This window comes from Diorhabda sublineata, chromosome X, assembly GCF_026230105.1.
Source record: "Diorhabda sublineata isolate icDioSubl1.1 chromosome X, icDioSubl1.1, whole genome shotgun sequence".
Taxonomy (NCBI): Eukaryota; Metazoa; Arthropoda; class Insecta; order Coleoptera; family Chrysomelidae; genus Diorhabda; species Diorhabda sublineata.
Window position 1 is genome coordinate 29,743,245 of NC_079485.1, and position 23,281 is coordinate 29,766,525.

Sequence of the window (23,281 nt, forward strand, 5' to 3'; positions counted from 1 at the left end):
TATAATTTCAGATATCCATTTATTGCCAGATTAATATTAAATATGTATATATTAGAATTAAATTCTTGAACGTTTCTTTTATTTTGGCAAGAACTAAATATTTCCGTTATAAGCAACTTTGTATATTTCAGTATTTACTGTTTCCATTTCAAATTATCGTGATTAATTTGAATTTGCTTTGCATCAAAGTTCAAAGATGCATCTATCTCTTCGTACACTATATGCCGTTAAATTCAAGATTAAATTTCACAGCCATAGATCTAGCGGAAAATTTTGTAACCGTTGGCAGTACTGAACACCGATTACACTATTTGTTGAAAGCAAATATCCGAGAAGTAATAAAACGATTTACTATACATTTATTATAAATTTTTACCTAATTTTATAGGCGAATAATTTTTTTCGGAAATAAATATGTGTATAAGATATAATTTATGTTTGAAATGCATTTCTGTTAATATATAATTTGTTTTATATGTTTTATCATATGAATATAAATTTTATCATCAATGTTATCGGTGTTGTTAATATTTATTTAACAAAAGCAATATTACTTATACTACCATGGTGGGCTACCGTATTTACTTAAATTTTTAACTATTAGATGAACAGGGGTGTATCAATATATAGTTTTCCATTATGGTAATTTATAGGTGACCAAAAAAATTATACAACAAAATCTATTGAAACAAAATTAAATGGGTGGATTTTAAATAATTTTAAGCTGCTTTTGAGAAAGAAATTGAATAATTATAAAAAACGAAATATTGAAGTCGTTAAATAATTATAGATGTTTCTGTATTAGACCCTTATTTCCAGATTCTAATTTTGACTTAAAAATTATTGTGAATGAGAAATAATTTTCCCTGAGGTGTACCGACTATGTACTCAATATTTATCTAGATTATTATTAAATATTATTGTCCATAAAATAGGTACAATAAAGAATGTATGGGTAAAATATATGATTAATTATTTTTCCGCCATATGGTTCCCTAAATTAATTAATCAACCAAATAATGAAACGCCAACTGATAATTAAAATACCTATATAAACTAGGAATACCAAATGATAAACGATTTAAGTAGTGTCATATTAGCATCACCACAATAGGTATGTATGTTCTTTCTAGAATGCGGACAATAAGTGCCTTCATATACTTTGTATAATTTCCCATTCTACTCTTATGAAGTCATCAAATTTGGGTAAAAAACTAACCGTTTTAACTCTGCTGAAAGGTCTCAAAATTAAAGTATTTTGGCTCTAGCTGCTAATTATGTTTTTTGAGAACTATTTGCTTTACTTCGGCGCATGTTAAGGTTAGTTCCAGACATTAATGGTTGACGTACCTTCATCGTTTTTGTATTCACTATTATTATTATTTTTTTAAGTATATAATTCACAGAAGCGTCTTGGAAACTGAATCTCATAATTGACAGGTTAAAACTGGTTCAAAAATATATACAAGCACACAAGATGATCATTCTCTCACGCTGATAATGCTGTAAACCAAGAACTTGACTATCGTAGAGGTCAGGAATCTTACAGAAGTTCGAGATGTACATGTAAACAAGAAGGTTCTTGAAAACAACTAGAAAAATGGAAGAGAAGCAGCATAGATTCGAATGAATGGCATTCATTTTTACCCATGTTCATTATACGGAACAGTGAAGATTTTGTTTGTGTCTCCATAGTTTAATGAGTGATATTTTGACTGCCAATTCGTTCCTAATGGTGGTGCCATTAAGGTATAAGAAGGTATCTCTTAGAAGATGTTTTGACTGACTGATAATATGTGTTAACGTGATTAAATATATTGAAGGAGCTCTTCAAGATCATATAGTATCTTTGCACAATTCATTGGCAATAGTTCTGAACTAGAGCTAACCATGATATCTTGATGGTGTCCAGTCCTGACTTGAATTCTATCGAACAAGTTTGGAAATGTAATAGGGAGATCGTAGGCTTGTAACAGACACAAATAGAAGCAAAACGAACTACTACGAATAATATAATTTTGAGTTTAATTGTGTTTTTGGAAGTCCATTTTGTTGTTCTTGAGTAAATTATTCCAAATTTACAGTGAATCACGTTGCTTTGATAATTAACTGAACGCAATAGAGTTTTTGCTTTTTAATCTGATTAATTTTTCCGAAAGAAACTTTGAACTAAAAAGAAAAGACTGGTACAAATCCATAGGAATCATATATATTCAAGTAATGGTACAAATAAGTTTACCAATATTTTATTTGTTTGTTCCAGAGAAATGAATTGGAAGCTGGGAGTTCTGCTCTTTGTTGCTTTTTTGGTTCAAGAGGCCACTCTCCGACAAATACCCCAAAATAAATATGAAGTAGAAAAGAAAGGACTGAAGGAGTTTATCGATTTTTTGACTACGAAAACAACAAATTCTAAAAGAGAATCGAACTTTTTTGACGATAGGACTAATAAAGATATTAGCTTTTTAACATCTGATACTGAATGGCTAAAGAAGACAAAATACACACCAGGAAAAAAGAGTTTGAGATTGAATCTCATGGATGATCACAACATTCCTTTAGATCATGGTTTTATTAACGGGATGCTGACTCCTGGGAAGCGCTGTGTTAATCTTCTAGATGAAAGTTGTAGTAACACTCCTGGCAAACTAAGTTGGAATTCTATGGATGACAATAATCTTTCTAAAAACGGGGTAGACAGTTTCACATCTTTCAAACGTTGCGCCAATTTGTTGGACGAGAGCTGCAGCAATGGTTATGTTCCTGGAGCTGGTGACGATAGTGATTGGATAAACGGTGGAAATAGCCCAGGAAAACGAAGTTGGAATTCTGTTGATGACCATAGCGTTCCTATTATTGGCGGTGGAAGTAGAAACTCTCATAGTACACGATGCGCCAATTTGTTGGACGAGAGCTGCAGCAATGGTTATGTTCCTGGAGCTGGTGACGATAGTGATTGGATAAACGGTGGAAATAGCCCAGGAAAGCGGAGTTGGAATTCTGTGGATGACCATAACGGTCCTATTATTGGCGGTGGAAGTAGAATCTCTCATAGTAGACGATGCGCCAATTTGTTGGACGAGAGCTGCAGTAATGGTTATGTTCCTGGAACTGGTGACGATAGTGATTGGATAAACGGTGGAAATAGCCCAGGAAAGCGGAGTTGGAATTCTGTGGATGACCATAACGGTCCTATTATTGGCGGTGGAAGTAGAATCTCTCATAGTAGACGATGCGCCAATTTGTTGGACGAGAGCTGCAGTAATGGTTATGTTCCTGGAACTGGTGACGATAGTGATTGGATAAACGGTGGAAATAGCCCAGGAAAGCGAAGTTGGAATTCTGTGGATGACCATAATCGTTCGGATAATGATGATGAAGAAGTTACTTCGAACAAACGCTGTGCCAATTTATTAGATGAAAGCTGTAATAATGGTTATGTTCCAGGAGTTAGTGATGGCAGCGATTGGATAAATGATGGAAATAGTCCAGGAAAACGAGTATCTAGTGGAAAACATAGTAAAAATAATAAAGGTACACATGGTGAATCCTACCAAGAGGGAAATTATTCGTTCCAATAGAACAATATCGATGTTAAAAGACTCAGAATATGTTAAAATTTGAATAAATATGCTGATTGTAAACTGTTTGAATAAAACTAGTCTATTTTAGTTAAATATTTATCGTTCTTAATGTCTAACTAATTATGTATCTTCTGTATGGTATACTTGGAAGCCTTTTTGGATACTTGGAACTATTTTTGATATTCTTTATCTTTCATCATGTCTTAACAAAAGGGTGGATCGTATTAATCATAGATTATGGTGGTTGTAAAACGTTCAAATGTGGTTAAATAATGTTGTTTTGAATGGTATGAAATAATTAATTCAAGACAGAAATTTCTTTGTTTCTATCTCTCAACTGACTTTTTCTCTACTTTTGGCTATGTAAAGTTTAGTTGAAGGCAATGATGGTCCATTAGAACTAGAGAAATATTTCATGACATCTTTTCTCTGTGCACTGTAAACAATCTTAATGATAGATGACGTCAATCTTCACGTGAGTATGGTGATAATTTATAAGCAGCTTTTTCGAATCACTAGTTTCTCGCTGCATAACAATGATAATGTTGCACGTTAACGACGAGAAATACACTACCGGTGAAAAGTTTTTGCCAACTCCATAATCCATTCATTGAATTTCAAAATAATACACTTTAACAAATTTCTCTTTCATATTGTCAAGCGAAATTCGATCCTCCGGAGTCCGTTGTTTGTTTATACGTGCGAATGTTTATATTTTGTCGGTGAGTGCAACAAGTATCAACTGATTTGTTTATTATTTTTCAGCTCTAAATCATTTCTTCGGTATTTATGATTCTAGTTTAGTTCCAGTTAGCCCTGTGAGGCACAAGAACGTGTTGTGATTTATACTTTTTGGACATCTTTCAGTGTGATTCGTATACGAATTGTTTTCGTTCTCGCAAATTCAGACTTGTAAGTTTTAAAATGGTTACAACGAAGGAACTAGAAACTTTGGTGATAGAAAACGTTCAGGGCAGCCTCGAAAAACCACTATCACCGAAGATTAACGTAGTATATTGATCAGGAAAAGAAATCGACGACTCACGGGCCCAGATATAGCTGTTCAGATCAGTGAGTCTAGGGAACTGCCTTTGAGTACTTCTACAGTGAAATGAAGGAACTTCTTTTGAGACGTCAAAATAAAAGTAAGAGGTTGCTGTGGGCTAAAGAACCCAAAAATTGGAGGCATGAAGAGTGGGATGGGGTTTTATGGAGCGATGGGTCAAAGTTTGGGTCTAAGAGAAAGTAAAAATTGAAGGGATTTTGAAGAAAGAAGGATATAAAAAATATTAAATTAAAATGTACAATGTTCAGGCCAGAGACTGATCGGCAGAAAATTTCTTTCAAAGAATAAGAATTGGTAAAGAAGAATGTACTGAAAGTAATGATTTGGGCGTCACAGTTGCCCGACATCAACCCGTGGGATAAATTGACTAGGGAAGTCCGAAAGCAGTGTCCTACTTCCACTACATTTTTGGAATTTCCTGAAAAACTAATGGAACCAAAAAGACGATTATTTGTCGAAATTGTTATATACAAATCCAGAATTGTGTATCGAAATAAAAGCAGAAGATAGATAGAAGATTAGATCGATAAATTAAAATCATCTATATATGTTCTCACTATCTTTCTTTCGGTTCTTTTAAGTTCTTCTTCCTCCTTTTGTTGATTACTGTTGTTTCCATATATATTTTGTTTTTTCTGCCTTTATTTCCGGTCCGTAACTTCTTGCTTCGTCTTCTAATTTGTTGATCGCCTTTATTGATTCCCTCTGTCCATTTGCTATGATAGTTACATCATCTGCGTTTGCTACTATCTGTATTGCGTCTGTTATAATGTTCTTATTCTGTAATCCTGCGTTTTTCACAATTCCTTCCAATATTATATTGAATAGCGTTGGTGACATTGGGTCTCCACGTTTGACGCCTTTATTTTTATGTGTCTTTTCTGATGTTGTTATTTTCTCTCTTTTTATTGAAACGAAGGCACCTCTGAAGTCGATAAAAATTGTATTTCTCTTTTATATTCCACTGTTTTTTCTATTATTTGGTCTAGCAAACCATAGGGTGGGCAAAAACGTTTGACTGATAGTGTATATCTTAAAACGATCGATTAGTCTAATTTTTTTTTTTGAATAAATCAAAGTACTTAATAGTAGTTGTATACCACTTTTCCAAATACCACGTTCATTACTCCACAGCTTTAAAATTGAATTTTTTAACAGTTTTCAAATTAATAGGGGGTCATAGTTCATACCCAGAATGTATAGCTCCATTCGGGATCATTGAACTATATTATTATATTACAAAGATTTTAATAATTCAAATTTTTCTATATCCGTTTGTATTATTTAATTTCTTTCGCATTAACAACTGAACGAAATCGAATCAAAAAATATCTCTTGGGAAATAATTAATAAATATTTTACTGTGAAATTGGAATATTTCTGTTATAATAACCCGAATTAGATTTACCGTTACCATTATGAATTCTTTTCATTCATTGCCACTGTTTTTTCAGTTAACTAGATGTACTTTTATACTTGTTGTTGCGGATTTCTTCATGGTCGCTAATTATGAAACGGCGCGGTTCAGAATAATAAAAACATGATTATCCGGTATCGATTTGTCTATTTTATACCCCTTGTACGTAAGATACTAACAAAATATCTAACGTCAGTACCCTCGTTCAACATGGTTAATGGTTGTGTGAGAAACTTACGGGATAACAAAGATATGTCAATTAGCCTAAGGCAGGGGTAGGCAACCTTTTAAGTCGGGAGAGCGAAAGATTACAATTTACAAAATTTAAATGTTTTTTATTTCAATAACAAACAATTGGGCGAACAAATTCAATGGGAGCGATGGCTTTGCATGGTTTTAGAAAGTTTGGATAAATTTGGCACAAAGCATTTCTTGGTGTATTATGCAATGATATTTCAGATTTTCGTGGTTGGCTCTGAAGAATCGTTGTTGTCCCTTCATTTTTTCCTGTTAAGAACTTCTGGTTTCATAAGTTGCTATTGGAACGATTTTATATTGTCTTCAAGGCATTTTTGCACGACAAATATATGGGGAAAAAAATAATTATGTCGCATGATTCATCGGTAGCAAGCCATAAGGCATAAGAAAGTTGAATATCTTTCACCAGCAAATATGTTACATCAGAAGACATTTTAGTTATTCTTGTACTCTTTCAGCGGATAATGGTTGACTTTTCTAAACATATATGGTTTGTTTTTGGAATCACGTATGAAGCAATCCTTGACGTGTGTCACGGAGGAGGAGGGAAACAAACGCAAAAGTACAAGTCGCTAAGAGATACAATCGATGCCTAATCCTCGTTAATAGATTCAGAACGATTTTTTTTTGATAAAATCAATTAAAATTAAAGAGCCGTAGCTTCACACCTAAAGAACCACATGTGGTTCGCGAATCAAAGGTTGCTGGCCTGAGTGAAATGAGTAACAAACTTCACCTACACTAGAGAATTATTTCATCAGTATCAAATACAAACTGCAAAAAAATCTAACCTAACCTAACAATATCCTGCAGTACCAGTTCGAACGCGTTAAAATTATTGGGTTATCTGCAGCGATTTTTTGCAATAAGATTATTTCTAGTTGTCCTAACATGTTTCGCTGCAGATTCAGGAACTTTCGTAAAACTTCAGGAGACATACAGAAATAGTTGTTTTCAAAAAGAAGAAAATCGACACTTTCAACACAGAACTTTTTAATAAACGAGTATGTGTCTTTTTGTTTTGAAAAATCACCTTAAGATTCATTCATTTTGGAACACTTTGATAATATTCGAGTGTCTATAACCGATGGATACAGATTTTGTTAGTATTATATTCTCTATTTAAATAAACGTTTGGAAAATAATTCTCGTGACTTAACTTTCCCACTTAATGTATTTCATTTCAAAGTACTCAATTGAACACAATAGTGTAGAGTAGAAGACTCAGTTCTATGGTGTAATGACCACAATGTTAGTCTAGTACTTTGGTGGTCTCTAAGGGCTAGTTACCTTCAGTTTCGAGTATCGTCAACACTGTTGACTCTTGTTGGTCAATGATTCAACATTTCTCAGTCTCTCAATTGACGATAGTCCCCCAGCTTGTAATATGCTAGTAGGCTAAGTTGGAATTTCTGGAACCGTTGGTGATATTCATATTGAATACACTGTTTAGACTACCAATACCAAAAGCGCGTCAGAAGGTGTAATTTTGAGTGTTGGTGTAGTGGTAGTGTGAACAGTGTGTTCACTATCTTAATATGCTGTTAGAGTGCTGTTAAACATAAATCAAAACAATGAAAAATATCCTTTTTCAAACTATAGATAACAATCGATATTTAGGTTGCCTGGTTTTACAAACTTTAATCGTTAATAATTGATAAATATAGGTTAATATATTTTTTTATTATTCGGTGTATTTTCGTTCCACATTTAATAGTATGTATGTTAAAGTTTATTTAAATATTACTATGTTATGTGAAAATTATTGATAAACTAGGATATAATAAAAAGCTGCTATTCAATCCGTGAAGACTTGTAGATTTCCACGGAAAAGGTTGCAAACTAATTTACTAAACAATACTGATTAAAATGTTTCTTCGATAAAATAATGTTCACGGTTATATCGTGGGAATCTTACTACCATTGCGATTAGATGCAAACTATTCTTTATATTATCGTTTCGTTCTGCAAAGAAGTGGCGATAACATTTTCAATATTGTTCAAAAGTTGTTCATGGTTCAAGACGATTTTTTTATAGATATCTATCGCACAACGGGGCTGTGAAAACAATCGTATCGAATAAAATAAAACTGAAAATAATTCAATGAAAACCGAAACAGAAATAAAGCAGTCAGACAGACGTTAAAATATAAAGTGTGTTACACAAAAAGAAAGCTTTGATATTCGAATTATTTAATGGTTTTATTTCAAAGTTCAGCAAGCTCCTTGAGACCTTGCTAAAACAATTCTTTGGGTTTTTATAAAAAAATTGTCGTACTGCATTTTCAATATCTCTTTTTTATTATCTCTCCTTAGATTCGAATAAACAGTAATCTGTCGGTGCAAGGTCCGGACTAAATGCTGGATGTGGTAGGAGTTCAATACCACCAAGTTTCTCGAACTTATTCCGTGTAACTTTCAAAGTATGTAGTTCAGGATTGTGTTTATATAAAGGAACCTGCTAAACCTCATAAATCTCAAAATTGAAATGCGGTACACTAAACCTTTTCTTGCTTGAAAAGAGTGAAGAACTATTTATGAGTAAAAAAAGCTGTTTCTAGGTCTATATTTCGTAGTCGGACCCAATGAACAAGATTTTCATGCGACGAATGTATTTTATTTTTTTTATAATTTAACCTAATCCATTAAAGCCTAAAGGGGCCGTAAATGACCCCCAGAGTAAAAATCATTTCATTACGCAGTGTGATTTGTAGATGACACTTCATTGTCAGTATTTTTTTCTTAAACATATTACTATTCATATCTTAATTAGATGTTATTGTGAATATACGAGGATGGTCCCAGAAGTACCTGGCTAGACCTAGAGATGGCGGTAGTTGCTTGAAAAATACTACTAGATTGAAAAGTACACAATCTTTATAGCATATGTTTCAAGTTTGAAGACCCCACGTTGTTTAATATTTGTTTGGTAGCCATCAATAATGAACGTTTTCAGTGAATCTGTAAACAAGGAAAATATTCAAATATTTGAAAAGCATTAGCCCAACCAACCAACCAACATAAAAGTTGAATTAGATTCTACTCTTAGTGAGACTGCTCCTTAGTTGTCAAAAGTAAAATGTTGTGTACGAGTCCGTACGATACGCGAAGACCAGCATCGCAGTGGTCGACCAAATGAGGTGACGACCCCAGAAACGTTGAAGAAAATTCACAAAGCGAGTTACTAGACATAGTAGGCATTTCAAAAAGTGCGGTACATCGCATATTAACTGAAAATTTGGACATTGGAAAGCTGTGCGTAAGATGGGTGCTGCGTTTGTTAACAATGGAATAAAAACAGCGTCGTGAAGATGTTTCCATCGATTGCGCACTGTTTCATTATCGTGGATGAAACGTGGGTCCATCACTTTACATCTAAAACAAAAGAACAATCAAAACAATGGACTGAAAAGGGAGAACCGGCTCCAAAGAAGGTGAAGACCGTACCATCTGCAGGCAAGGTCATGGCGTCGGTTTTTTGAGTGGGCCGTGGGATAATTTTCTTTAACTATTTTGAAAAAGAAAAAACTATCAACTGCGAGTATTATGCGAAATTATTACAACGTTTGAGCTAAGAAATCAAGCTTAAACGGCTGCCTTTGACATTGTTTCATCTAAATAATGCACCAGCTCACACAACCGTTGGCCTTGGCCAAAATTAAGTTTGAATTGCTACCTCATACACCCTATTTGTCAAATTTGGCCCCCTCAGACTCTTATCTATTCTCAGACTTGAAAAAATGGCTCAGTGGTCAGATTTTTCAACAATGAAGAGGTGATTTCGGCAGTTAATGGCTATTTTAAGAGATTGACGATTCTTATTATAAAAAGGATATCGAACTTACTAAACATCCTGGGAGAAGTTTAAGGATATAAAAGGAGATTACGTTGAAAAATAAATATATTTTTGTGTTCTCTTTGTTGGGCCAGGTACTTCTATGAAACATATGCTGTATGGATTGTGCTATTTTTCAAGCAACTACCGCCACCTCTAGATCAGGCCAGGTACTTGTAGGGATTCCAAAATTTGTCTAATGTTGATTTAATTAGGTACTAGGTAAAAATGTGTGCAATAAATAGGTTCATACACTTTGAACATCAATTGGCAAACACTTTTTATAAAATGAGATGAATACACGCCTTCAGATCCGGGTAAAACACTTGAAATATCCGCCAATATCATAAAAAGTCTCTTAATAAGCGAAATAAATGATTCAAATCACACATTTTGAACTTGATCTGATAACCGAAGTAATCTTTTCCAATGCCAACAAATAATTAAAACCTGTGCATTGAATTGGAAATAATTAGAGAAGTTAGATGAAAAAAATAGATGCAAAAAACTCGAACAAATCATAGTATCCATGTTGCAATTGGTATACTCCTCCTGTATATACCTTCTTTTTTGATGATACCATAAATTACAATGTAAGAAATACCCGAGATCAACTGAAAACATAATTAACTTCTATTTTCTTTATTTTTAAAAGTGTACTGATCGGTACAAATCTTCTCAACAAATAAACAAATAAGAGTTAAACTGCTAAGAGTCATTTGGAGTTATTATTGTTAATAGCAGAGGATACAGAGGCGCCGAGTTTTTACTATTTCAAGTCTTTAAAATGAAAAAGAGATTGAAATAAGACAATAATGCGTATTCGTTGATTAACAAATTTGTCGAAGGGGAAAATTGTTTAACTCTATAACTGGGAAAGCAATGGTACAACGTTGGAAGGTATTTGGCGGAAAATTGAGGAAACTTCATGAAAATTGGATTTTCCGGAAAACAATACATTTTATTTAGAAACGATACATCATAAACACATATGAGACGTTATGGTTTTTTGCATACTTTCACTATAAAGATATATTTTCAACTATTATGTCAAAAAATTTACATGCTTGTCTAAAAAATTCTATATTTCGGTAACCACTTGAGAATCGATTTATTTTTGAAATAAATCGATTGAGAAAACTTGTGTCTAAGTGATTTTTCACATTAGATTATTGTGAGAAATATACAGGGCTGAAGTTGAAGTAATTTTTTTGTGAAAAATATAAATTTGTAGTATCTACAGTTGCGGAAAGGCAACGTTGTACCTAATACAAGAAAGAAGAGGAACGTTACTACTTCGACTACGATTATACAAAGAGAGTTTATTAAATCTTAATTATTTAACAAAAGAACTAATTTTAAACAGGACCCCTTTCATTTAAAAATAAATAAATATCAAGGATATTGTTCGAAAAAATTTATTAGAAATTGAAAATTGAGGGGAATTTATGAAAAATGGATTTTCCGTTATTATTCTTTTAAAAAATTATTGAAAAAAAACTAATTTCATAACAGAAAAGACCTAAAATCAAGACGATTTAAAACCATAAAAATACATTTAATATTATAATCTAAATAAAATCAACAAAAGTTCATAGCTAATCAGCAAACTAAAATAACAATCACTTCCGTTATAAATTAATGGATAAACAAAAACATAAATATATCCCCACTGTAGCCTATAGTGGAGCATAAAATAGCAGTGATAATAGGGCCGGAAATTTCGAAGAAAATTAAGTTCTTTGAAAATTTTTAACCCTACTTTGATGCCCTATAACTCGGGAATGCAACTTGGTATAGAGGTTAATTGCCCCGTTGATCATATTGTCCCCTATACGCCTCTTATATTTGTCGATTCTTATGCCTGGGGACATCCTGTATATCAGTATATTTCAAGAAAAGCCGCGATGTCGCGACCGCTTTTAACCAAAAAAATATATGAAATATTTAAGGTGTGTACGAAATTTCCAGTTTCTAGTCATCTAGGACTCGGAGGAGCTAATAGAACAAAAAAAATAATAAATAGAATAATGAAATTTATTAACACGTACTGTTTTTTAATCCAATTTTTTGATTGAAAAATGTTTTTACTAGTCTCACCACCACATTTTCGTTTGTTTCTAAATGTCTATTATTATGTTTAATTACCGGAAATACAATCTTTTTATTAGCATAGCGCAATTTGAATATAAATTATATCAATCCATTATTGGTACCTATACCAATTTTATTATAAATAATTGTAAAATTTTGTCTTAAATTATTTATCCTAATTCGTTAAAATTATTTTATCGGATGAGTTGTTTCACTAAGATAGTACGCTCAGTTGCTCTTCTTTACAATAATTACCTCATCTATTATCACGAATTTTAATGGGTTTAGTTCCACCTTTTTCACGAATGGATGCTTGTGGATAATGGAACTTCTGTTTTATATAGTTTTACAAATATTCATAAGACAGTACCGCCATAAAAATTGTAATTTTATCTAAATAAAGTAGGTACAATTCTTTAAGTAATTTATTACGACTTTAGAATGCTACTGTTAATTAAACGTCTACTTTTTTATCTATGAGAGAGTAATAAAACCCAATTTCTAATTTCATAATTCGGTCATTTTAAATATTATTACAGAATAATCTAAATATTTCGTAAAATTTTGACATGAGACAGTGGTAGTTAGTAGTAAACTTGGTGTTGCTAAATCTACAACTTACGTGAGTTATTAAACAACACCTAAAGCTCAAGAAAAACCATTATCTCAGATAGAAAATCACTTGAAAAAAAAACTTTGAAGAAAACTGCATGCGTTATTTAGAAAAAAGTTTCCGACAGAAGACGAAGCTCTTGTCACAGTTCGAGATGCCTGAGTCGAAGCTATGGTAACATCTTAATAAAATGGAATGTATGGGAAAGAAGTTACCCAAGGACTATAAAAGAAATGAGAAACCAAGGAAGAATATATTTTATGAAGATGAAACATGGATCAATGAGGGAAATATTGTTGAAGACAAATCATTTATCTACTGATTTAAATCCACCAACAGGCAGTCTGAAATAATGTTCTTCATACCTTTGGAAAAAATAAAACATTTTAGAAAAAACTGCACTGCTTTACCTTGAGCTGTTTAGAAGTAATAAGATAAGATATATTCATTATACGAGGTCTGGCTATTAAATAACGAGACTGGTTTTATCGCCTTTCCATACGTTTTTTCCATTGATCGAAGCAGTGCTGGAAGTCTTATTTGGTGAGGGCCTTTAGGAGCTTTGTCGTTTTTTGCTTTACCGCTTGCATTGACTCAAATCGGATCCCTTTCAAAGCAGATCTTTTTCTAACCTTTCAAGGAAATCTGAGCAGACCCATTGACGCGAGAACTTTTGGTCAGAAGTCAGATTTTTTGGCACCAACTTCGCACAGACTTTTGTCATGTGTAATTGCTTTATTTTATAACAGAATTATTGGTTTTTTGAGGGGGATTTCTAAAAACGAAATAAAATTTAATAGTTTTCATAATATTCACAAGGCTGTTACAAAAAGCTTTGGAATTAAGAAAAAACATGTTACATTTAATACATAAATTTTATAAAATTATTGAGTAATCATCTATTGTTATGTTAATATGATCGAATAAGAACAGTTAGAAGAAAAACGAGTTACAAAAACCGATTCAATTTCAATGAATGTATAATAAAGTGTTAAACGAAGGATGATGATTGAAATAACTTCCGTTGTATAATAAATGGACATACTGTTGCGAATCGATCACGTTTCTATTAAAAAAAACTACAAGAAAATGAAGAGCGGTACATTTCATGTCTAATGTATCGATATTATTAAAGTTTAAATAGCCCAGGATGCTGTAGGGTGCAAAGAAATGCGAAAATTTCACCCGAAATTATAGAAAGATCAAAATATAACAAATAGGTAGTTCATAGCTTGATTAATTATAAAACTAATGAAAGCTTTGAAGGAAGATACTAAACTAATATCAATTTTGACACTCCTCCAATAAAATCAATAAACTTTTGATGGGCTTAAACCATTGCCAAAGCATTTTCACATGTGATTGAAGCACATCATTATCTTCCATGGTTTGATCTGAATTGAAGTAGAAAAGCACGTGAAAAGAATTTACAACACAGTTACTTGATGGGGCAACCTTCGTGTCAACGCAACCAAGACGCAAGCATGGTCTTGGACTAACTGTTTTCCAATAATGTCTTTGAAATAAACGAACTTCATATTAATCGCACTCTATACTATTTATTATAAAACTGCGTTGTCAGTAAAAAAAGTGAGAATGGTTCAAATGATTCAAAATGAATTCAATGCATTTGTGGTAATGTTTCTCAACGGAGAGACAGGTCCGGTGGAGCAGTTCGGAAGTTGGGAAGGGTGCGCGGTCATCTTGCAAAAACGCGGTCCCTGAGAAGGCCCCACAGGAAGGAATCATAGTGTGTCAGGTCACATGGCCTTGCGGGCCACTAAACAAATCCTCGTCTGCAGATTAATTCTCCAAAATGAACATTAAGGTACTCCCGAACTCATAACGTGTAGTGCGGCGAAGCTCCATCCTGCATGAATGACGGATGCTCGCGAGTGTTGGATATTTCTCCATTTGTCCACGTAAATCTTCGAGCATTTCCAGATAACTTCGGTCCATCACGTGACACTAAAAAAGTAGGGACCGACGAGACCTCCCGCATGGATACCTGCCCACACACATCCCCTAAGTAGGTTTAATTATTTTTCAATGAAGATATGAGGATTGTGGTCGCTCCAGTATACGCAGTTATGCCGATTAATCGCACCGTTCGGCTTGAAGGCTGCTTCATCCGACCACAAAATGGAATTCTGGAACTGTGGTTAATCCTGATTTCATTCGAGGTACCACTCGCAAAATTCCAGTCTGCGAAATTATACTCGTGAAGTGCGTGGAGAGGACGCTGACGGTAAACTTGATAGTGCAAGCATGTCAGATTGGTTCGGCTGCTCAACTAACGCCAGCGCCGCTGTTTTCATATTTTCTTTAGTTGTTACAGATACCGGTCGCTTAGAACACGGTGCGTCGACAACAGAGCCTGTTTTTTTTAATTTCTGGTATGTCTTACAAATTGTTGAACGATTTGGTAGCGGTTAGTTCCGAAATTCGGTAAAAATAAATTCGTAATCCGCGTTCGTACGTAGGTACGACGTAATAAGCGTAAACTTGTATCGGTTATTCATACTGAAAATGCGTCTACTTGACGAGCACGTGTTACCATGACATGAACGTGATTCGTTTTTATCTTTTTCGACAGTGTTGTCAGACTTATGAGCGTTACCGAACTTATGCTGATTTTTCGAGAGCGTTGCCTGACTGATGCCGACCTATGTAGAATTAAAGACTAGTATTAACAAGTACAACATGTTTAAATTGAGGCGTAGGAATTTTCACGACTTATGAGACACCCACTGTAAAATGTTATAATGCGAAATTTAATTTTTCCAATAAAATTTATTGTACGCTTCTCGTATATTCTCACGACAAGTCATTATCAAGCAGACTAGAGAGATTCTCTCGTTTTACTGGGTAAGAATGAAAATAGTGATAAAGATTCAATCAACGCTTCTTCTTTTATCACATCGTTTTCCCATTGACATTGATGGGTATTCAGACACCTACATAAAACAACGCCGTTTTCTCATGTAAATGAAGCTGAGCACGTTGCTTTTGTAAACATTGTTAATGATAAAATAATATTCTCACTAGATTGTATCAATTAGATCAATGTCACGTTGTTCAGAAAATAATAGTGTTGAGGAATGTGATGCATACACGCAAAATTTTATCTATTTTTTCATGTTTCATTATATGGAATATAGTTTCACTTTTTGTAGGTCAGTCTGTTCTATATTTTATTTATATCAGAATTATACGGATATTATATTCTTATTGCCTTCAAGGCAACGTACTTTCAATCAGAAGCTAGAATTTTATTTTGTTTTTCAATAATAGCGGAGAAAAGAGTTTGTTAATAATTATCTAACTTGTCATTTGTTGGATGCTAGAGATTTTAAGCAAGAGACTTCTAACCAATTAAATAACTTTCTGTGACTAAAAATACTCAAGTATGTAATTATTTTTTGATAAAAACTTTCAAATCACAAAAGTTAACGATAGAAAATTTAGTATTTTGTATGAACTTTGTGTCTTTCTCTCGATCTGACTCAAGCTGGTTCATTATTATTAAATTTTAGTATCACATTTCCGCATTTTTTGATTTTCAATTTCCTTTGTTTTGAAAAAATATTCCTAGCCGCACAAATAGACAAGTGGTAGTTTTGAAAAAGCTCTTTTACTGTTGCACTGTAACCAAAACTTCTGAGATTGAACTGCTTAAACTCGTGTTCTGTGCTGATGGTGTTCAACTTCTGGTCACACTGGTCTCCTCTCTGTACAGATTCATCATTAAGGATTTTGTAAATAATTCAATTACAAACTTTTAGTAAAATTCTTGTGTAATACGTCAAATAAGTGACATATGATAAAATTCCTGGTAATGTCGACAAATACGGAAACTATGAACATTATTTTCTACTTAATTTTTCTATGATGAATTAATCTGTCAAACAAATCAAAATCAAATTATTTCTATCTGTCTATTTAAAATTTTTAAGTTTTCTTTCAAATTCTAAAGCAGATTCAAAAATAACTGAGCGAGAGCCTCTTGGTAGACAGCTCCATGTGCATAAGTTTTATTTTGGAACAACCCCTTTTTATCTACCTGTGAAAATTACAATGAGCAAATGGTTAATAGCAATTTATAAATTATTAAATTATAAATAGAGATTGCTCACTAACAATTTCCCCTCACTTTGATCTATTGATCTATTGTGTACTCCGGACTGTTTACCAATCAAGCAGCAACGACTTTGCAAAGAGTAAGTATCGTAGTCTTTGTCTATGGATTGCCGCGTACTCACAAAGGAGGTGTTCGGTGATTTCCGTTGGTTCTTTACTAAGTGACAGGAGCTGTCGGGAGTTTTCCGATATTCTTCAGATGGTAGTTCACCAGACAGTGTCCATTAAGCATACCAATAATTTTTCTTTGCTTGTCTTCGTTAAATTAAAGGGCCTGATGGTGGAATACGAAAGAAATATTTTCGGTTGTTTCAGACCTAGGGTCTTATTCCATATTTCTGATTGCTTCTAGTTTTTCCACTTCTTTATGACCACGACTTTATGGCTGTTTGGGAAATATATGAAAGTTTGTGGTCCTATTAAAGTACACACCGTATAATCCGGTGTGGCTAGGAACCCACATATGAGTAACTTTATGGTTTGCTCCCATTGAGTCAAGTGATTGCAGGGCTGTTCTGCTATCTGACAGAATGAATATCTTTGCATTGCGGTAGTTACGTTTCCGCCTGGAAAATGATGGGCTCTGATCCCGTTAGAATAGCGAGCTTGGTTCCTGGCCCATTTATTCCTGCTCCTACATATCCATTTTCCGTTTTAGAGCCATCAGTGTAAAATACTAATGAGCCTCGAGGAAACGCAATCTCTGCATTTGTCTATTGCTGCCGACTTGTTAATATAATTATTTTTTTTTCAAAGCATTGTTTGGAAGACCATTTGGGCATCTCACATTCCCTTGGAATGCTTAGTTACCCAGTCAGGTCGCCGCTCTGTTCCTTGCATGCTTTTATTGCCCGCTCTATTGCTTCACTTTTTTTGAAGGGGTGGGCATAAAATTACTTATACCGCTGCCGTGGGACTTGATCGTGTTGCGATTGTTGTCGCAAGGCAGGCCACACGGTGTCCGTGACCATTTCTATGGACACCTCACATTCCTTTAGAATTTACCCTGTCAGTTTACCGGTTTTCATGCTCTGTTCCTGTTCCTTGCCAGCTCTATTGCTTCACTTTCTTTGAAGGTCTTCTAAGGGGGCAGGGGGGGACTTGATCGTGTAGCGCCTGTTACCGCCCTTTACAACTTATCTAGGGTTGTTTTCGCAATTTTGTTCTTGGTCGCCATTTGAAAGCTGCATAGCTTATGATGCACAATGAATTTGTAAATCCAGTTTAACATTTTGGGTTGCAAACCTCATGTTCTTCCAACCATTCTGTAGCAGTTGTCACTGTTTGAAGATGTTGTCTACATGTTAGTCTCTGATCGAAGGTTACCCCGAGATTTTAATATCTGACTTAAGGGCTAATTCGACCCCGTTCATTATGAGGGTTTTTGGGACGCATTTGTTCCTTCTAGTTTGATCTGTGGAGAGTTTATACTCAGATGTTCATTGACACACCATCTCTGAACAATTGTTAGGGCAGAATGCATTTGTTTCTATACGATATCATTTTTTTTACCCCGCACAATTATCGCCAGATGATCGCCGTATCCGCAGACTCCATATCCCGGTTTTTCAGCAATTGCTTTATACCCTATTTTGATATTGATAATGCGACTATCCAAGGCTGCCGTAATGCAAACCACCATCCTTGGTTCGACTCTTATCACTGCCTGATGCATGGAGTATCTTGGCGTATTGGAGAAGGCACCATCAATATCTATAAAGGCACATCTCTTTATTCTCTTCAGCCTTGTCTAGTTTGTTGGTTAGTTCAAAGACAATCGACTTACCAGTTTGGGATGCAAATTGATTTCTATGTAGAGATTCATAAGCAGTTTCGTTCTGATGTATGAATCAATAAATTTTTCTGTATTTTTAAGAAGGAATACCATAACTCCAGATAAGTTTTAGTGTGACTTTGTATATTATCAGCTTATTGTTGATTGTTAGTTGGGATCATCGACCTTTTACCAGCACAGTTTACTGAGTTATAAGTCCAATCGTTTTCTTTTGGTTAGTATTTACGTTAGGGGTCAGTTCAAATGAATTCCAAGGTTGTTTTTGCACTTTTCACTGCAGAACATATCCAGTTAACATCGCAGTTGGACAGGTTTCTACCATTGAGTGCAGGTAACATTTACTTTTGTATAGGAGTCCGTTTTGCCAGACCTTGTCGAATGGCTGGATGATATCTAAAAATATAGCTGTACAGTATTGTTTTCTTCAAATGATTGGTACACTTTTTTTGGAATTGCATGGGGTGTATTGCGCTCTAAATCCAAATTGATTGTTAGGTGTTAGTCAGTTTGCTTTTAGAATCAGTTTTCTTCTATTTTCTTTCTCATTAATACACATAGCAAGTAATAGGCAAATTGGTGTGTAAGATAGAGTGTTTTCAGAAGGTTTCCTGGCTTAAGGTTCAGTATAATTTGAGCTACATTTTTTAGAGTTTAACTATATTTCACTTCTTCTGGTATACGGTAATTTTTTTGGGGGAAGTAAAGCTGACCTCGTTTTATTAAAAATTTTCCTGTTCTTGGAAACATAAAAATTAATTACTGAAACTATAATAATTTACATAAAAAGCGGGATTATTTTAATATTAAAAAAATTTATAAACCAATACTAAAAGCTACGTCATACATATTCTTTGATAAACACCAATTAAATTGCGTTGAAATTATTATTTTGTTTATTATATAACATCAATTTTGTCAATTTTCATGAATCTCAACCTTTTTCAATCACTTTTTTTATATAGAGTTACCCTTTTAATAAATTGAGCATGATTCAATCTTGAGAACGACTTTAGATAAATTCATTTTTAAATACAGTTATGAAACTTACATTATTAAAATTTTGGATTCACCCTGAAATTAAAAATTCATATTTTTAGGGGGAGATATTTGCATCTCACTAATCTAGTTAGTACCTCATGCAGCTTTATTTGGCAAGTAAAGAAAGATTACTATTGGTTAATCTGAATACGGTATCTCTAGCTAGGAAGTGGGTTAGTTTCAGCAACACTGCATCGGTACATATTGCATAGAACTTATTCTTCGCGACAGACCTTCCTAGGCCTTCGACTAAAGTACTATCGGCTTCAGTACTCTCGCTAGGCAAGGACGTACGCGAATCGACTAACGTAACTTCTGAAAGTTGACGGTACCGCGGAAATAAATTATCCTAATCCGTGGTTCTTTTGAATTCGCGGTACTATCACAACTCGAAAATGCGAGCGCTATTGATTGTCTACCTTTTGTGTATTGTAAGGGCAGAGCCGCAACTATGGGACTCTCCTAATTTATTACATTCATGGTTCAGGCAGGCTAGAAGCGATTTGAAACGAGATTTAACAACAAAACCGCCAAGTTCAATAACTACTACAAAAAAAATTCAAGAAACTACTATTCCACCATTAAAATCGGAAACAGTAACTAAATTACCGAGTACTTTACCCTTTTACACTGAAACAACCCCCAAGAAAATCAATTTGATCACCTCAACTATATCTTCCACTGATGGAAGTACTATATACGATACGACGGTTAACGATTTTACGGAAACCACTGAAGAACCAAGGGATAACAGCAGGAACCACGATTTTTATCTGAGTAAGAGGGAAAGGCCGCAAATAAAAATATCAACTAATATAAGTCAGGTAAGTCGTTTTAGTATAATATAGTTTTCAATTGAAAAGTTATAGGGTGAAAATATTAGAATTTGATAAAAAATTGCGAAAATACACAAAGTTTTATATACAATGGTATTCAATAATAATATAGCTTATGATGATTTAAAAATAGCCGGATAATCTTCGGTAGGAATGGTGTTAAATGTGATTAATAAATAATCAAGAAGCTTTATAAATATATTTCATGATACAATTAGAATTGTAGAGTTAAAATACGATGAGTATGAAAAAAACGTGCAAGTTGCTATTAAAACAAACAGAACATTTTGATTTTGAAGTATTTTCACATAAAAATAAAAATATGTTTTGATATTTTAGAAGACCAAGTATAGAATAGAAGTACAAAGCACTTGGTTTAGAAAATTAATTTTTTGAAAAAACAGCAAATTACAAATACGTATTTATCGCAATTTTTTTCTTTTAATATTTCTCATTTAAATGAGAAATATTAAATTGATAGTTTATGAAAATTTTTTCGAACTTTTTTGATAAAAGCAATGACAGATTTTAGAAAGATGAGACATACAATTTTTAATGACCAAAACCAAAATATTCTAATTAATTGTTTACTGAAAAAATTGATTACGATATAAAATTCGGCTTTTTCATATATAATAACTAAATTAAGTACAAATATTTTGTTATTTTATGGTAATTATTTTTCAACCTTTCTCAAAATTTAACTAATAAAATAATTTTTAACAGTATCAAAGATTTCATATCCTTCATTGTGAAAATTCAACTTTAATATTGGAAATAAAAACAATTATTAATTCAAAATAGAATTAGAAATTTAATTCAAATTGTTCAGGTCTCTTTTATCTTTGATAAGTTGCTCATTATTGATAAACGTTTCCTTTTTTTGTATGTGACTCTGTTTCAGAGATTTTTTGAATTTTTATTGTTAAATTTGTGTTTTTTCCTCACTTACAACTGAACTTTCCCCACAGTCCAGAGTGGTCCTATACCGCATATAAATGTGTTTTACAGTTTGGTTGGACCGTCTTGGGCCCTTGAAACATTACTCCACACTTGGTCCATTTGATTTTTTTTCATGATCTCTAACTCCATTGTAAAACTAAAAACCTTATTTTTCATATTTTTTTTGTTCTCTTCAACATAATTCAAATAATATTTATTAAAATTGTTAATTTGTGCTATCTTTACATTACCGTTACATATTTTTGGTATATTTTGTTTTTACGGGAAAAAAAATGACAAATTAAAAAAAAAACGGAACTTTTATTATAAAATAAATACAATAACAATAAATTGTTGTTACAATATAAATTATTCATGTTTTTCCGCAAAACACTGAATGCAATAATGTGGTTTTCCAAAACAATCACTTTTTTTTATTTTGGATTTTACAATAATTTTTCACACCACTCTACACACATTGTGACTTGGACTTCTTTCTTCACTGGGCAAAGGGCTTTTTTATGTTTTGGTTTCTCTTGGTCAGCAACATCCGTTGTTTTTTCTTCAGTAACTTCTTTGCTACACGAATTTGAAAGTCAGTAATCGATATATTATTTTTTTTGTTATTCCTTTATAAATTGCTGTACCAAATAGCAGCTCAATAGCAATTTTCCTATACCACTTCAATTTCCTTTTCAAAGAACAAAAATTTATTTGAAATAAAAAAATGCGGGCCTGCACAAGCCCGTTCTGGGGCCAAGGGGAAGTTAAAACTTTCCCCAGGGCTCAGAGTGCAAGCGGTCCTATAAAAAACATAAGTTTTTCGCACTTTTTTATTTCAAATGATTTTTTTTTATTTTTTCTTGGATCCACACCCCATATGGATGTAAATACAAAAAAAATTCTGGGCCTAGGGGAAAGTTTATCAATTTCGGTTGGACCTCAACTTCGATATTAAGGATAAGATAATTGATTATAATATTTGTTTATCCTTCATTTGTATATGTAGTTTATCAAATTTTTAGGTTAATTAGTCTCAATATTAACACATTATTTGCTTTTTCTATAGCTTTTTATTAGCCCAATTAATTATATTTATCTTTTGTGGATAAATAGGATGAAATTAATTGAAGCGTAAGAAATTAACGAAGACTTGATAAATATTGCCGTTGTCTGTTCTCTAACAAGTTAAAAATAAATATTGATAAATCTAAGTATATAGTTTTTAAACAAAAAATAATAATTAGCAGTTTTGATTAAAAAATTAATAAGATTCATTTGGATAAAGTGGCACCAAAAAATATTCTGATTATATTATATTCCATGCAATTTCATTAAACTCAATAAAAAATAAACTTCTTTGTGATATCCACCGAATATTTTGGATAAAAACTTTCTATAACAATTTTCGTTAACTGAGTGCACAATACCATGAAAAAACTTCACCTTCACTTTTGATGGGCTTGCTTGTTGACTGGTTTGCATGACAAACTCATGTTTTAATACCATTTACAATGCATTTTATGAATGTGGAATTGTAAGCGATTCGACTGAGTTTTTACAATAGACAAGCAATGCGTTTCAGAGCAAAACATTTGTTTCAAACGCGTTAAATAAATTCGAGACAAACAGAAGTTATACGGTTAATAGCAAATTTTTAAAA

The 23,281-nt window shown here is 33.1% G+C and overlaps 2 protein-coding genes across 2 annotated transcripts in view; both read left to right on the forward strand.

Annotated features, from left to right (window-relative positions):
- Window positions 1-1,074: 1,074 nt before the first annotated feature.
- On the forward strand, window positions 1,075-3,677 carry LOC130451005 (uncharacterized). The gene is made up of 2 exons (XM_056789787.1): window positions 1,075-1,114; window positions 2,264-3,677. Exon 2 carries the CDS (start codon window positions 2,268-2,270, stop codon window positions 3,579-3,581), a length of 1,314 nt encoding a protein of 437 aa, XP_056645765.1. The 5' UTR covers window positions 1,075-1,114; window positions 2,264-2,267; the 3' UTR covers window positions 3,582-3,677.
- An 11,458-nt stretch (window positions 3,678-15,135) lies between these two features.
- The window catches only part of LOC130451075 (uncharacterized), a 77,399-nt gene continuing 69,253 nt past the window's right edge, over window positions 15,136-23,281 (forward strand). The window contains exons 1-2 of the mRNA XM_056789873.1: window positions 15,136-15,263; window positions 20,328-20,664. Coding sequence (XP_056645851.1) covers window positions 15,136-15,263; window positions 20,328-20,664 — 465 coding nt within the window. The remainder of the gene's footprint in view (window positions 15,264-20,327; window positions 20,665-23,281) is intronic.

What these genes read in the sequence shown, in the direction of transcription:
- LOC130451005 (XM_056789787.1), top strand. Translation starts at nt 2,268, where the DNA reads ATGAATTGGAAGCTGGGAGTTCTGCTCTTTGTTGCTTTTTTGGTTCAA.